Source organism: Convolutriloba macropyga, chromosome 6 (assembly GCF_964194025.1).
Source record: "Convolutriloba macropyga chromosome 6, txConMacr16.3, whole genome shotgun sequence".
In the NCBI taxonomy this organism is placed as follows: Eukaryota; Metazoa; Xenacoelomorpha; order Acoela; family Convolutidae; genus Convolutriloba; species Convolutriloba macropyga.
The window spans coordinates 22,190,774-22,208,295 of NC_134473.1; the positions used below are offsets into that span (position 1 = coordinate 22,190,774).

A 17,522-nucleotide genomic window follows, 5' to 3' on the forward strand; every position below is an offset into this window, starting at 1 on the left:
AAGTCTGTTTGTTTGTTTGTTTCGCATAGAAGCCGAAAGCTTAGCCGAAAGTCTTGCTTAGTTACACCATAAAAGTGTCAGTTTTTTATGAGTAAAAGTCTTTGCGACCACCATGCGCGAAGTAAAACAATTGATAAGTCTTTTTTTCAAGTGCAATTTACTTTGATTTTTAACAGAATTAAGTTTGTGACAAAAACTTTTATCTCTTTTTCTTTGTGTTCTATTCCTTATGCTGTGGGAAATCCTTAGGGGCAAACAAATATCCTTTTCATGGAAAAATAAAAAAAGGCCCAGAAATCCTTTTTTTGTTCTTTTCCTTTTTAATGCAGTAATTTTTACTGGCTAACTTACCAATTATTCCTTGGGAAAAAACTAAACAGTAATCCTAAATTTGTAGTTGCTTCTATGGAATACATATTTGTTCTTATCATGCTGAAGGGGTTCAATTTTGCGTTTGGGGGAATTAATTAAAAAATACCACTGCTTTTCCCGAGCACTTCCATTCTTTTTTCTGTTGTTATCATACTTGGTTCCTTTGGTTTGATGACCTCTGAGTTTCTTTCTGACTACTTCAGACAACTTGATCACTTTGCGAAGCAAGTCTCTTTTTTGTTTACTCAACAAATAAAGCTACAATCCACTCCACTGCTCAAGTTCGTTTTGTTTACATATTCAAAATGCTCAATATTAGCTCCTAAGCTCAAAAACCAAACTAAATGCAAACTAATTAACCTCCGAATATCAAACCTACACAACTCAAGTTCGTTCCTTTTGTTAACGTAGTCAATATGCTTAAGATTATCTCCTAAACTCAATAACCAAAATAAATGCAAACTAAGTAACTTCCCAATATTGAAGCTTCAATGTCATGGAATCTCAAAGACTTTGTATTACAAAATCCACATTATTCCTCATTCCTAATTTTTGTTAATAAGTCTTTGCTAGCATTCAGCACATTCTATCAATACAAAATTGTCAGCGGAGGGATGAATGTTTTCAAAATTGAACTTTAAAAAATAATCTTTTTTGACTTCATACGTTCATTTTTTCTGGGTAAAAATTTTGACTGAAGAGAATTGCTGACTCAGATAAAAACTACTGCAAATGTCTAAGTTATGTGAAAATTATGTGGTGTTCGATTAGTTTTCTCTTCTTCAGTTGGTACTAATTTTTATTAGGAAGCAGTACATTTCTGCAAAAATAGCTGACGGGGCACTCTGATTGTATGTAAATTCAATTTTAAACAGAATATATTAAAATTAAAAAAAAAATTCAGGAAAATTTTAACTAGCAATTATTGATAGCTGATAGCAGTGATTATACCTATTGTAGTCAACTGAAAAATAAAATTGACAACATCACTATCTCTCGAGAAATCAATTAGTTAGGAAAACAATGAAATTTAAGCATTTGAGGCGGATCCGAGGGGCTTTTTGTTCATGCGGCGAACACACCCAAAGACAATAAGCGAACACACCCATTGAAAATTGTCGATGACGCAAATGCTAGAAATCCCATTGCTAGACCCATCCTCCTAATAAGCCTTCTAATTAATTGTCAGTTAAATTTCATTGAACCAATTAAGTAAAAAATCAACAGAATCGATACACCCTTTCTGAAAGAAAATGTTTTCCATTATCATTAAGGGACTGTTTAATATTTATCAGTTATCATAAAGGGACTATTTAATTATACGTTATCTTTAAGGGACTAGTTTGACGGAAAGCAATTGCTTTGAACTAAATCTGTACAAAGGTTCTCAAAATCCACTGAGAAATTAAATGTTCCTTTATTAATCAAAATATAGCAAAAATCTGCTTTCATATCGTAATAATATTATCAATTAAAGAAACCCTAATTAAAAACAAAAATTGACGCTAAAATGGTACAGATTTCAACCGTGAGCCCGAAACTGCTATTAGAAACGGTGATTGCAGCGATCAACGATAGCTCAACTTCGACGGGGGAAAATTGGGATGGAGGGGACGACAAAAGTGAGGTATACGACACGACTCCCCTCGTAATGGTGACTGGATTGAACATTGTTGCTGTTCTGTCCCTACTCCTCATCATAATAATCGCCAGGTTGGTTCATCAAATATAGCGAATGTAGAACAGTCTTTGTATCTAGGGTTGCTCACAGCAGAAAGAATTATGGGAAAACTTTGGGAGACAAAAAATGCGGCGCCTTTGCCAACTTAATATGAGGCGCCGTGCTACAGCCTGAGTAATTTTTTTAAGTAGGATCAACATATAAGATCTGAAAAAAGCTTTTTTCTGGATATGTATACTAATAAATGATCCTGATCTCAAATTTCTTACACCATATTTTGCTATTTTTTCCCTTTTGTAGACTGCTCATACATATATTTTGGAGGATGAAGCTTATAATTTCTTGTATTTTGAATTTGTTGAGATGAGACTCGGTGTCCGAGTCGAGTAGCAGCTGGTATCTTATAAGACCTTCAAAGAGTTTTGAGAGATTTGGATGCAGAACTGTATATCTTCAGCAGACATTCAAAGCAGCCCGTGTTGAAGACAACGACGAAAAAACGACAATATTTTTGTAAGAAATCGTGGTTTCTGTCGTTTTGTCGTCGTTTTCGTCGTTTTGTCGTCGTTTTCTTCATTTTCATTAGTTTCCGTCGGTTAAGTCGTCTTTTACGTGTTAAAAATGATAGTTTTTTTGCCGTTTTTTGTCATTTCTTACGTTGTTTTTTTTTCAAATGAAATTGTCGTTTTTTGATCGTTTTTTCGTCGTGTTTTGTCGTTTCTTACGTCGATTTTTTTCAAAAGAAATTGTCGTTTTTTGATCGTTTTTTCGTCGTTCAATTGCTCTTGAACTAGTTCTTCTCTATAAAATCGTTTTAGCATAACTGCTAGTAAGTGCCTGATAGCGTAGCGAAGTTGTCAGTGCAGCAGGTAATCTGAGAGGTCAATGGTTCGAATCCCAGCAGCGATCACGCTTTTTCGTCGTTTTTTTTCTTACATAAAAATAACGATGAAAAAACGATCAGTTCTTACATAAAAGTAACGACGAAATAACGAACAAAACGGCGATTCACGTAAGGGCTTTGATCGTTTTTGTCTAACGAAAACGATTTAAAAAACGACGATTTCTTACAAGTGAAAAACAAAATTCCTCAACAACGGTGTTGCAAGATCTTACTGATACACAAGATGCTTGCATGACTTATTTTGTGCAGGGGCCTGCAGGGTGACTTTGCAGCGGGGACATTTCTGTGGGTGCAGGCGGTTGGACAAATACTGCAGCAATTGTCAATCATGCAACTATGCCTTTGCGCTACTGTAGGTAAGATTAAAAACATACACCAAAAATGAGCAGCAAAAGAAATACAATATTAGATTGCCCAAATTTGGTGCAAATGCCTACCGTTTTGTCGAACTGATTCGCATATATTTAAAAACATCGATGTCCTGGACCGCAATTTTGAAAGCAATTATCAGAAAAAGTTCAGTTCCAGAGGGCGTGTATTTGGTGTTATGATACCCTAAATATTCGATGAAAAAGGAACGTGATGAACATTAGCCGTTAGCGATCTTAATTTTTAGAAAACACCCAATCATACAATTCTCGGTCAAACAAATAATATGACTTTCCCCCAAAAAAACTGTCGGCTTAAATAAGATACAAAAAAATGGTTTATCCAGGCGAAAAAATAGCAAAAGAGTGCGTCTTCATTGAAGCCTCAATTTTTGACCATGCTATATGAGAATTAGTTTCATCCACTGAGAGAGAAAATGGAATTACACTTATTATCAGTTTCAAATTTTTCACCATGAGAACCCAATTATAGTTCAATTTTGGCTGATTCGAAATAAACCAGTACCAAACTGTAAGAGCAAATCAACAATGGACTCATAGAAATGCAGGTCTAACTATGAGTGGAAAAAGGTATAGCAGAGCTCCACCGATCTGGAGATCCGGGTTTTGAACACCGCATCAACCATTATTCTTGCTTTGTATTAAGGATAACTCCAAATTTTTGCTCTATATTTTATTACCAGCTCAGACAATAATAATACCCTCTCCTTATATAGTTTATTCTACTTCAGAAATCGTCAATTGTAATTGTAAGAAAATTGTCAGAATGCTTGGTTTGCTAGCTTTGGAATGTTCGGTTTCTTAGATTCGGTATCTTCGATTTTAAACGTAAGAAATTGTTGCAATGGTTGGATTCAACCACAGTAAATTACGAGAAAATGTCTCATGATTTTGATATCTCATGATCAAGACTCAGTGAGTGCGGTTTAACGAGCTGAATAAGCATGCATTAATGTTCCACAGCTCTGTTAAAAAATTTAATTGAAAAACAAACGAAAACTTCGTCATAATAGCACAACAATTTCTATAAATGAAATTAAGAAGAACCTCAATCAGCTTTCACTTTTTTCAAAGAAATTATATCCAAGATATTTTTTAAAAACTCCAGGGATTAGAGAGATATCATAACATTTGACTGTATTATAACCAACAACTCAAAACCAACAACTTTTTACGTTTCAAACCTAGCATACCAAATCCAGTACACCAAACAAACCGAATCTAAGAAACTGAATAACCGAATCTAAGAGGCCGCACAAACCGACAGTTGCTTACGTTTGAGACCGAACATACCGACGAATTCTTGCGTGGAAAATCAAACATACCGATCATTTCTTGCGTTGTTTTTCTTCGGTTTCATGGAGTAGGGTAAATTTATCTGGATGATTAACAAATTTTTACAAAATTTAGCAATTTTAACAAACTTTGCAAAACTTGAAGTCAAAGATTTTTTTGCTGCCAAAAGACCCAGTGCCGCAAAGACGAAACTTTAGAACAAACACAGTTGAACTTGACAGCAAAATGTGAGGTTTCAATGTTATCGGATAAAACAATCTCAGTACCCCCACTTTTTTAGAAGTCCATTAATTGGACTAAGCAGTCTTTGAAAAATATTATTTTAGTCTTCTCAAAAAGTTGATGGCAGTTGCAAAATAAGTGTGAGTGCAGTGTTCTCTAGCTCAAAAAACTATAGAAATCCAAAATTACGAAAAATTATATGCTCAATTAGTTTTCAAATATTTCTAATTTGTAAAAACTTGCCGGGAACGAAAAATGCAGCTACTGTAAGCAAGACTGTATTTGCTATCAGAAGACGACAAAAATGACGTTGTCAGGACAATTTACCCAATTCCATTTTACCCAATGTCATTATACCCAATGCCATCTTACCCAACCTGCCATTTTACTCAATGCCATTTTACCCAATGCCAACTTACCCAATTTACCCTATTGCTAAATTAAACTGAACGACCATTTAGCCGACTAAGGAATAAATGGCCCGTGGGACTTGATATGAAACTATCACAACCCAACATGGGATTTGCCGACTATATAATTAAATGGCCTGTGGGACTTGATATGAAACTATTACAACCGAACATGGGATTATAATGTTATAAATACTAAAAATCATCCTTCAATAGCGACTGCTAATTTGTAATAGGACAATTGAACGAAAAGATCAAAGAGCATTGGGTAATTTGGTATTGGGTAAAATGGCATTGGGTAAAATGGCAGGTTGGGTAAAATGTCGTAGAGTAAAATGGCATTGGGCAAAATGGCATTGGGTAAATTGTCATGTAACCAAAAAATGACAACTAAAGAACCTTTGCAAGTTTGCTTATCTTAAACTGTACAATAAACACCAGCCCTTATAATCTTAAAAAACTTATGCTTCATAATGAAAAAAAATCTCGATAATTAGATGATTGTTCTGCGCTTGTTTTTGAAACAATTCAATTAAAACTGATTATTCAAAGATTTCGAGCACAGGTGATCATCTATGTCTACGGGACCTCAGTGGGGTGTGGTGTAAAGCCACAGTTTATTTGGCCGGGTGTTTCTTTCTACTCGCTGATTGGCTGGCTGTACCTCTCACCATTGACCGTCTGGTACGTTCTATTCTTTCTCTTAGAAATATAAAATGAATATTATGTGGGGCACAGGTTAAAATTTTCACAGATAGTATTTTCAGCTTTTCTTCCAAAGCAAACATTAAACACATTGAATTGTTACTGCTTGTCAAAAGAATTTATGTAATTATAAGAATTATGAAAAATAATTATAGAAAATAAAATAATATTATGAAAAATAAAATTATAATTAATGATTATAAGAATTTCAGATAAAAACTATTCACAGGCAGAATTTTTGAACAAATGTGAAGACAAATCAGATTCTTGAAAATAATTTTGACTTCTTCATATCATCCGTAAATACTTAAACTCACTTTTAAACCGTAGCCTCCACAAGTGCAAAAAAGGCGGCAAATTTTGAGTAGAATTTAAGCCAGCAATATTAACAAATCAGACCCTAACTGCAACACAGGCTTATGTATTGCACAAGTTATTGCACATGTTATTGATTATAATTTAGTGGAAGGAAATTTTCTACTAGGTGCCAAAGGGGCCATGTGATTGTTGAAAAAATTCCAAAAAATTTTTGCTCACCAGAAGGCTCTATCACGGAAAAAACGTTCCTATATTGCTGACTGCAAGAATCGTTTGCTGATCACCTCAAAAATACTAAATTGCTGGCATGAATTGAAAGCTATACCCTATTTCATACAAAAGGTCAAGCCATTGACTTTCTAAGTTATTATGTGTTATATTTACAAAAAATTGCTTAAAAAAATTGATTTAGATGAAGTCAGATATAATAACTTTTAGATAGCGGTGCGTTTCACGAGATGGTACCGCAACTTTTGTTCGCACAGGAATGCGTGGCTCATTGTAACTCCTGTGATAGTGGTGGTGTGTGGAATGATGATTCCCAAGTCTATCACTGCTGATATTGTGGACGGGAGCTGTCTGAGTGTCGGGAGGTAATCGGAAATTGTTTAGCAAAATTTTCAGTACAAACGAATTTTTTTATTGAATTTTTTCATGTAATCTTGATGATAGTAAACAAATGCAAAACCAGGAAAAAGGAACAGCTGAATTAAGTTTTCACCTCTCCCAGTATTCAGTGACGTGTTTTCAGAAGCCAGAATGCGTTTTTATCATAATTGATGCAATACTATACAATGCCAAAAATGATTCTGTCCCAATCAATTTAATTGGGCAAAAAACAACAACCAGACAAAAAAGTTCTGGTGTTTGCCTTTTTTCTGAGTAGTGTCTGGTTAAAAACATTTTAACCAGAGTGAATGCAAAAAACTATCATGTAGATTGTAAAGTGTGCAAACAGCGGCAAAGATAAAAAAACGAAAACGATACTCTTGTCGAAACAGAATACAAAAAATGGCACATCCACTTGCCTGCCTAGGAGGCATAATTGACTTCAAAACGATTTTTTTTTTCAAATTAGGGTGAATTTTTATTCATTTTTGCTGAATGAAAGAATCTCATAAAAAGCACAGATTTTGAAATAAGTCAGTAAATAATAGCACAATGCCCTTGGAGATGAAATGAAGGCAAAAGCGCGAAACGTGTTAGAATGTTAAAAATGACCGGTTGCAAATTTTCGAAAACAATTCTCGTTTTGAATTAGTTCAACAAAACAAAATGTAAAAAACGTTTAAAATAAACACAAAATTAATTCTGTAACTATCTTTGGGTAAAGTAGTAAATATGCTTTGCCTTGATAAACAGCCAGAATCAAATGCAAATAAAAATGAAACGGCCGGAAACAAATTTATTTTTGCCCGCAATTCAGTGAGCATTACCCACCACAGCCTATTTAAAGACCTTCAACTTTGCGCCTAATACGCAGCATAACAAAAAGCTCACGCATTTCTTCAAAATGGCCAAAACACACAAAACATATCAGATCGGATGTTTTTAAATTGTTATTATATGAAAAAGTCAAAGTTTTCTACGATTGGACAAAGAAATAATCATATGGAGAACGATGAGTCCAATGAAAAACTGCAGGAATAACAAAAGCTAAAGAAAAACAAAAATCTTCTAACTAATCAAAAGCCACGACGATATAATCAATCCTAAAAATTTACGAATGGCGGCGTCATCGAAAATGAGTTAACACCTGTAATTTTTTGTTAAACACCAATTAATAATCAAAATAAACTCCAAAGAAGTGCAGAAGTGAAAAGTTGTCGTAGCTAAAAAGTGGCTTCAATTAAAATTTATATAATCCCATTAATTGATTCAATTGCAAAAAGGAATCGATGAACCTGATTTCTCACTTTTTGAATAAATTTGCAGACAAAGAAAAAAAGCGACTATTGAAACGGTTGTCAAAACAGTGCATGCACAAATTTTTGTGAAAATATGTTCTCTCTCTTTTGAAATTGTATATGGAGCTTCAAACCCTCAAGCTATTTGTTTTTTGATAACTGAGCTGCTCTGAAGTGATAAAATCTACGCTCTTTTGTTGCCTTCAAAATGACTTTCATAGCAATCAATGTGTACGAGCAGATCTTTAGAAAATGCAACGCTCCAATATTAACTAATTTAAAAAAATGTGAAAATATATGCTTAAAATCAGCTTGCTCAGTAGATGAAACTACCAAAACAACTCAATTTGATGATTTACTTTGGTTGAATACAAAAATAAATCGAGCAAGAAACAAAATGTTTTAAAAATTATATATTGAATTCGAAAGATCTAAAAGCGCTCGTTTCGCTTTGGATAACTTTGAGTTCGTTTTTTCAAATCTCAATATTACGGAAATAAATACTGAGCACATTTTCCAAATATGTTTCCAGAATTTGCTTCAATTGTTTTTTCTCAAAACAAATTTTGTTTTACTCTTCTGATGATTTCCGAAACTGTCATTCTCAGATAACTTAAAATAGTGGCTATATATCTGAAACAATTAGAAGGAAAATTAATTTTTGAAAGAATCTACATCGTGGTATCAGCTAAAAAAAAACACGACATAATAAAATGCTACAAAACTTAGTTTTTTTTGCAGTTTTTGATTTATTCGAGTCCTAACCAAAAGACTATTTTGGTAGCTAAGTTCATTATTGATCTGAAATGCCCACATAAAAGCCTTAATTTATCGAATAAAAACTTAATTGTCATAAACAACCAAATTTTAGATCTAATTGGCATGAAAGGCTATCAAAATTTGTTTTTTTTTTTAAAATTTCGATGTGTTTGCACTTCTAAACTGAGAGAACATTGTTAAAGTAACACAATGAATGGTCTCAAAAAAATGTAAAAAGTATGAGGCCATCAAAAAATGCCATCTCAATTTATGTAAAAATGTTAAATGTTGCCCAAAATTTAGGGCAAAGCGATTTGAATTGATACCAAATTTGATCAAAAACTTTTTGTTAAGAAAACAAATTTCGCGAAATCGCTAAGCAGTCCAATTCAAGACGGAGAGAGCTTTTATTTGATTCTACACATGCTCGTCTTGGATGTCCTCAAAAAAAGTCAAAAACGTTTGAACACAAAAAGTGGGGCTGGCATAAATTTCTCGTGTTTTTTTCCAATATATTTGGGAACAATAAGTAATCTTTCTCAGAGAAGACATATATCGAATTGATATTTTATCTCACCTTAACTTTCGACATCAGGCAGGACAATTATCCATCCAGCTTATCCATCTCATCAATCCAGATATATATTTAGACTATCTAAATATTTGTTTAAAGGTTCATTGTATTATCCAAATCATGAACCCTAACAACGTGCTTCCAATCTATCATTGATCTGATTAACTGATTAGGTTGTATCCGGCGTATGCATCCTTCACTACTACTTGGCCTTATATTTGATGATGCAGTTCAAGCTAACTGGTTTATTTAAAATAGCTCAACAATTTATAAAGCAGTCAATCGCCACCTCGAAATAACACCATGCTTAATATTTCACTGGTTAACTGCATCATGGGAGATGATCTCCCAGGTTGCGGTTCCAGACCGAAGCCGGATATGTCCAGACCGAAATGAACGCACTTTACGTATGGGATTTCCTGGATATATCTACCTTGGGTCTGTGGCACCTCAACCTGAGCTACATAGTAAGATCCGACAACTGACCAATCAGATCTGATAAAATACGTATTCTTCAGGTATCTTATAAGACATTGGTTGAAATTAGTTTTTAGATGCATTGGGCTCAAGTTATGATTGTTGTCTAGGTTGTATGACCAGTTTATCAGTGTGATGGCACTGCCAGCTATTGTCATAGTCACTCTTGGCACAATAACAGTGCTCGTGTTTTTCGCGAGAAGACACGAGATACGTAACACTGCAGAGTCCAAGTGTCACTATCAGGTTACACTTTTCAACGTTTCTATCAATTTTCAATGCTAAAAGAAAGCCTTGTTTTAAATTTCTATTTAACGTTGATCTGAGTTCAAAATGGTGATTCCGGTAACTAAGTCCTTATTGAAAGTCTCACCGAAAAACTGATGACATCCGAATCTGATGCAAAGTCAATATGAATTAATAGGGCTATTTATCAGCTAAAAAAACTCATTATGCGAGAGGTTCTCTCACTTCCTCGAGATCATAGAGTTTTTGCAAAAACTAAATTGCATTTCTGATGCAGTCCAATTTGGCACTGGTATCGACCTGTGTGGTGTATGCAGTGTCTGGCACATTGCAGTACTCTTTGTTGTTCCTGGGATTCTTCGTGAAAGACTACGAGAACGAGGAGCAGGGACAGTTCCTACTCGGAATGGGATACATGATCGGATCCACTGGTGAGTAGAGAAATGGGTGGGTGGAAACAATGACTCCCACCCACGCATCCACTCATACCCACACCTACACCCACACACACACACACACACAAACACACACACACACACACACACACATACACACACACACACACACACACACACACCCACACACACACACACACACACACACACACACACACACACACACACACACACACACACACACACACCTATATACACACATACATACACACACACACGCACACACACACATACACACACACACACACACACACGCACGCACGCACGCACGCACACACATACACACACACGCACGCACGCACGCACACACATACACACACATACACACGCACACACACACACATATACACGCACGTACACACACACACTCTCTCTCACACGCCAACACACGCACACACACACGCACACACACAATCACACACACGCTAACACGCACGCACACACACACACACACCAAGGTGACAAGGTGAATTTGTCTTAGAAAACTATTTCAAACAAGAAGGATCACTTGTTCTGTGCGTGGCACAGAATGTTCCCAGATTCGCTTTTCAAAGCATAACATAAATCAACATATCGAAATTGATATTTCAGAAACTTTTGCTTCAGCACGAAGCATTATTTTTATCAATCTGTCACAAAAAAGCTAATTTTATTCACCGGAAGATTGAAACAGAAACAACAAGGAAAAACATTAGAGTTTTCAGAGCAACCAAAAAACTTGAAGAACCTTCAATTATTATATAGTTTGTTGCACTTGTATTATGATAAATATTATCAAAAGGTGTTGTAACTAAACACGGGCCCTTTTAGTTTGAATTCTTTTGCATTATTGACAATTTTCGTTGAACTTGATCAGTCTATTTAAAAAAACATATTTGACAAAAAAATCTCTTTTCTTTTATGATACATAAGGTTTGCTCGACTTGAATTTTCTTTCAAAACGCTCAGCAATGTTTAAATGTTAATCAATTCAAAATTTTACTTTTGCGTATGATAAATGTTTTTAAAAACGTGAGAAAAGAGGCGACATAAAAGGACCCAATCAGCGTGAAACTCGAGACGGACGACTCTGCATCAATTTTGTAATATAGGCCATCACCCCACAAATCTTCTAAGTTAGCCAGTAATCCTGCAAACTCAATTTTGTTGAAAGATCTAGAACTCTTTCAAAGCAGTTGTTTGTCTAAGATCTTACAATATTACCTCCTATGTTGAAATATTGCAATATAGACGTGCGGGGTAGCTGATAATAATTTTGTGACTGTTTCTGTTTCAGGAGTGATTGTGAGGGTTCCAGTGATGCTGATGATGGAACCAATGAGACATGCTCTTGTGCGAGGGGTCGGGCTCAAAATAAAGTGACATTTACAACCCCTCCCACATTCAACCTTGTTTGGATACCTATCTTGATCAACGACTTTCAATCAACGCTCGATTTTCTTACTCAACTCTCAAAAAATTAAACGACATACGCAACTCATTGCACGTAACGTTATATACCTATACTGGCTAAAAAAAACCTGAAAGTTAGAATTTATGAGCAAATGTAATTAATTTTGGTTTTGCATGAAAATTAGCCAGCAACGTAAAACACTGAAATAAGTTCGAATTTTATTTAATGCTCTAATCAGTTGCATGCGCGTACATATATGGTAGCTGAAGGATATTGAAAATTGTCAGCTCAAACTATTTTGTATTTGGAATGAAATTGAATGAATTGAAATTTATTATTCATTATTTTGATTTTTTCTTAGGATCTATTCTATCCCCCCACCCAAAGCATAGTGGGTACCCGGACTTGAGTCGCAGAGCTTTTCAGCGCTGAACCAGCAGATTTCAAGAGTAAAAACTTAATTCAGTTCTGAAACATTGTATCTCCAGAAGATTTTAAGTTTCTTTATGTGCAGTATTTCTTCATCATGATTATATTGAGGTCATAGAGTTCGCCCAGGCTAAATTTATCCTGTATAGTCTGAAAATTACTCATACCCCAAAATTAGGTCTGAGCAGAGTAATGTCATACTTTTGTAGCTTAGAACTAGTAATTACTATAGTAGTATACACGTTGTTTATATTTAAGCTGGTTTGTAGGCAATTAAAACAAAGCCCATTTACCTCAGTGTTACGACTTGCTGCACATAATAAATGTTACAAGTGCCCACGCGGAAGTTCGAATCGCATATAAAGCAAACCTTGTTGGCGGGAGTTAAGCTGAACATATTATTTTTCATGAAGTAAATTTTACTCAAAAATCAGACTGGCCTGTGTAAATTGTGACATGAACAGAGTACTGGCCATCATAAAAAACAGAATGTCTTTAGACTGATTCAGCGCTGATTTGCTCTGCGACCAACCTCCGGGTATATAAAATTACGTCCCCTAGGCGCAGTTGCTATATTTTACATAAAAACGTGGACATAGAAACACTGACAGCCGAAAGAGAACAGATCTCAAGGATAGGTGAAATTATCCTTATTCAATAATCACATGCACACACACACACACACACACACAGACAGACACACCCAGACCAAACGTTTAAAACTAAGGGTTATATGTTTAATAACAGTAAATGTTGTTCTGAATTCAGAACAAAAATGTTGCCTCCAGAGAACTTTGATTGTTCTATTGAGAGAAACAGTTTTCATAAATGAAGAAAATTGATCCATCGTAGGCATTAATTATTTTGTTCAGCCTTCAAATGGATCCATCTTAAAAAATATTGAAGGTTCCTCTTTATGAACTCGTGCTCTTTTCTCCTAATTCTGGCTCAGTAAGATTGAATTACGCCAATTTGTGAAGAAGGTGTGAATTTTTGGTACTTTAACTAAGTTTTCATTCTTGCTTTCTCTGCTTACACAGAAAATATGGTGGAATTGCTTTGTACTTATACTGTTTATAAAGTTTTTACAATTCAGAAACTCTGATTTTCATAGAAAAAATACACAAACAACTCAGATAAATTAATCAAAACTTAATGGACAGTGAGCATTAAAAAATTTACCTAAAAGATAACAGATTCAAGGCATCTCTAGCGGAAAAATAAAGGTCAAGCATCAATTTCTTCTTCGAAGAACTGGAACAATATTTCCTGACAAAGAACACAAAACAAACTCACCTGAAAATAAGATAATTTATATTTTGGCGTGCAATACAATCAGACGCAAGCTGCTTGTGAGATGTCCAAACAAGCTAAAAGTTCTAGATTACCTGAAAATTTTTAAAAAATTACGGACAAAATTATATTTTTAAGACGCTTCTGTTCAATAAACAAAAGTTTTTGGGCTTAAATTGAAGATTCTCACCAATTTCTCACAAAAGAGAAAAAGTGAGGTACTGGAACTGTCGGTATTTTTTCAAAATCTGAACTCTGTCAAACACTTATGAGCAACTATGAAGCAAAGGTTGCAAAACAAGGTCCTTTTTGGCAAAGTTAGACCACAACGTGTCACTTAGTTTTTGAAAGAATTTTGCTCTACGCCGTTTTTTTCCACAGCGTAAAATAAATTTTCTGCAGTAGTAAAATTTTTGTGAAACAAAAATCATACAGATAAAAAATGAGCTACTTTGAATCACCGCAACAGAAAGAATTCTTTGACACTCAACAAAAAGAATATGGTCTTATAAGATTATAAAAAAACGAAAAGATATAATATTGTTAAAAGTTATCTTTAACGAAGACCAAACTAGTGATTTAATAATTATCATAGCCATAAGGACAAAATACAGTGACTGTTAAAGTAAGGCGGTTTTAGGGACATACATCCACTATGACGAAGACCAACGAGAGCAATGAGAAAGGGGACAAAAAGTTTTTGCATAAATCTTTCATTAAAAGGAGAAAGGAGGCACCAATGAATACGGAAAAAAATACAACGCATCAATGTCATTAAAAAATTTATGTTGAAATCTATGACTTACACTATTGTTCTAATGATACAAACTGTATTGTAATTCCCATATAAAAAAAAACAAAACAGAAAAGTGAGCGAACACCGATATTGAACTTAAGTTTTTAAGAATAATTGGCATCTGAGTCAAAAGAACGATTAACTACGAAATTGAAGCACAAAAATATTTAAAAAAAAACAGCTGAGAACAGTTTCTATGATCGATGATTTTTGAAAATAAGCAATGTCAATGTCAACAACGAAAAACTATGAACTCTCACACAATAACAAATTCACCTATGTCTCATTATGATTAGTTTCAGTAAAACTCGTATGCTTCATTTTAGTCAGACTCTTTAAAACGATGACTATAAGAGCAACTCATACGCAGCAAAATCACAAATTAACTATTAGTTTCAAAAAAATTGTCAAAATAAAAAAAATCTGAGTTGCTCCCTAAGCGATAAAAAATTAACTATATCATCAGAAAACGTATATCATTTTTGTTGATTTTGGAAGTTTTTCAGTAGAAATAATAATCAACAGAAAAATCAAAATACCATAGGTGGACATTTTTTTTCTGAAACAAAGAAAATTTACTCAATCATAAATTTCTTGCTCGATTCAGATTGTTTAAAACCAAGAGAATTGCAACATAGCTACCCCAATTTTACAGACGCGCAAATATAAAATAATTGTGATTGTTAGAAAATTAGTCTTCGGCCTTCTCTCGAAAAAAAATCTCTTTTTATCTACAACTCTCTCACTATTTTACCCTGCAATAAAGTTTTCTCTCGCATACAGAAGATAGCGAAATGAATTCATACGATAAGAGGCGTAATCGTTTGTTTTGTTTTTCATATAATTTTGGCTGTTTTTTTTTAACTTAAACAAAATCGTATTCGTCAACCAAAAATATGTTTTTGAAACTGACTGTACACCATTCCACCTGAATTAACAAGAAAGGACAAAAAGTACGTTGCAATTGTATATGATATCAACTGTTAATATATAACATATATGGCCTCAAAGAATTTTCCTTCAGCTCACGTTGTTCAAACTTAAATTGTTTTGTTGCTTCTGTGTGAAAAAGCGTTTATAGTGAAGCTGACGACGAAAACAGACTATATTAAACGAATTTTGATTGAAAAGAAAAGAAAATGAAAGTGTCCAAAGAGACTTGAAAGATTCGAGAACGTTGATTTGGCAAGAGATTGTTTAAAAAACAACTTTTTTCGTTTCCAAGTTTGGGGGAGTCTTTAGAACAGCGGTTCTACAAACTGGCTTCAGAACAGGCAGTTGCAATTTAATTACGCTCTCTATCATGCCGCGATATGACGTCACTTCTTCCATGAGGGACATGAGCGTGGTAACCATATACATCTTAAGTGCAAAAGTTAGCACTTGGGCATTTTCTCTCATCGTCATACAGAGTATTGCTGAGAATGTTTTTAAAACTGACTTGGCATTAATTTGCGGGAACTTGAAGACACAAAGTGGGAACTCCTTTATGCAAGCAGCAAAGCACCTGATTGAGGTAGACTCAAAGACTGCAGTCCCGCTGTTTCTGGTGGAGAAGTACGGGTAAACTTTCGCTGATCAAGTGCTTTTATGATTTTTTTCTCTGAGTGCTCTTTGATGATTGTTACGTTGGCCGCCTTAGGAACTTTGTGAGATTTATTTGATTATTGAATTAATAAAGGATTACATTGGTTTAGTATAAATTAATCAGTTTCCAGTTTCTAGTTTTTGTTAAATTGACTGTTCTTCACGATTTCTGATGTTGTTATGGCTGAATACTTGCACAACTTTTCTTAACCATGTCGAATCAGTATCGGGCACAGATGGTAAATAGTGCACATATGGCAAATAATCCACTGGGCATCAATGTTGATGACATCGCCGGCCCCATTTGCAGGGTTGCAAAGAATAGTCGGCTTCCGTAAAGACGATGCTTTGTTAGGTAAAAACTTTGTAGCCAATAAATAATTCCGATAAAATAACTGAGGGAAGAAAAAGATGGTTACAAGAGATAACAAAGCAAAAGATTTTCAAAATCGGCGTTTCCAACTGACGGAGCGGGTAAAGGCAAAAAATTGTAATACCCAAAAATTGCGACACAAGCGGAAAAGGCTAAAGCGGAGGTTGCTGCGGTGTAGCAACTTTCTACACAGCGCAAAAAAGACGAGATTTCTACCTGTTGCGGCTTGTACCTACCTGTACCTAACTATAACCACTCAAGAGTTACGGACCTTTTAACGTACTGGATTTTTTAAATCGTATGTTGATCGACAAGTAAGTGATGTGACTGCACATTAACGATAGTGTAATTTTCTGCAAGAGGAATTTATGGAAGCTGAGTGCTAAAATGATGTGCATTTGTCCTTTGAATGTGAATGTAGTTTACTCTTCAGAGATTTTACTTAGCTTGAGAACGGGGCGGATCTTTTCACCGTATGCAGTCTTTATTTTGACTGACCGAACTACTTTATCCGAGCCTGGATACACTTCAATTACCTTTGCTAGAGGCCAGAGACCACGAGGTGTGAAATCTTCCAAAATCCAGACTAAGTCGTGAACTTTTAAATTCTGATTTACTTTATGCCATTTAGAGCGTTTCTGCTGGTTAGGGAGATACTCTCTAATAAATCGGTTCCAAAAATGTTGGGCTAGAATTTGTGATGTTTTCCAAGATTTAGTAACTGCTACTTTGCTTTGAGAGAAGACTCCTGAAGGGAGATTGATTGAGGGCCTACCCAAAAGGAAATTATTTGGCGTTAAAGGGAGTGGATCGTTTATATCGCTAGAAACATTCGTCAATGGTCGCGAATTCATGTTGGGCTCAATTTCACAAGTGAATGTCGACAGCGTTTCATCTGTTAGCGTTCTTGAGCCAATGACTTTGTAGAGGGAGAGT

General features: G+C 34.8%; 2 protein-coding genes across 3 annotated transcripts in view; one reads left to right on the plus strand and one right to left on the minus strand.

The window, feature by feature from the left end:
* Positions 1-17,522, minus strand: part of LOC142341573 (glutamate receptor-interacting protein 2-like) — a 114,262-nt gene that overhangs the window by 93,231 nt on the left and 3,509 nt on the right. The window lies entirely within an intron of this gene.
* Positions 1,627-12,449, plus strand: LOC142340865 (uncharacterized). 2 transcript variants are annotated; one of them, XM_075391615.1, is made up of 7 exons: positions 1,627-2,085; positions 3,207-3,313; positions 5,840-5,958; positions 6,736-6,890; positions 10,125-10,260; positions 10,538-10,691; positions 11,992-12,449. In XM_075391615.1, exons 1-7 carry the CDS (start codon positions 1,883-1,885, stop codon positions 12,075-12,077), a joined length of 960 nt encoding a protein of 319 aa, XP_075247730.1. In that variant the 5' UTR covers positions 1,627-1,882; the 3' UTR covers positions 12,078-12,449. The 2 variants fall into 2 exon arrangements, with proteins under 2 accessions (XP_075247730.1, XP_075247729.1); XM_075391614.1 differs by having other exon boundaries at positions 3,207-3,309; positions 5,827-5,958.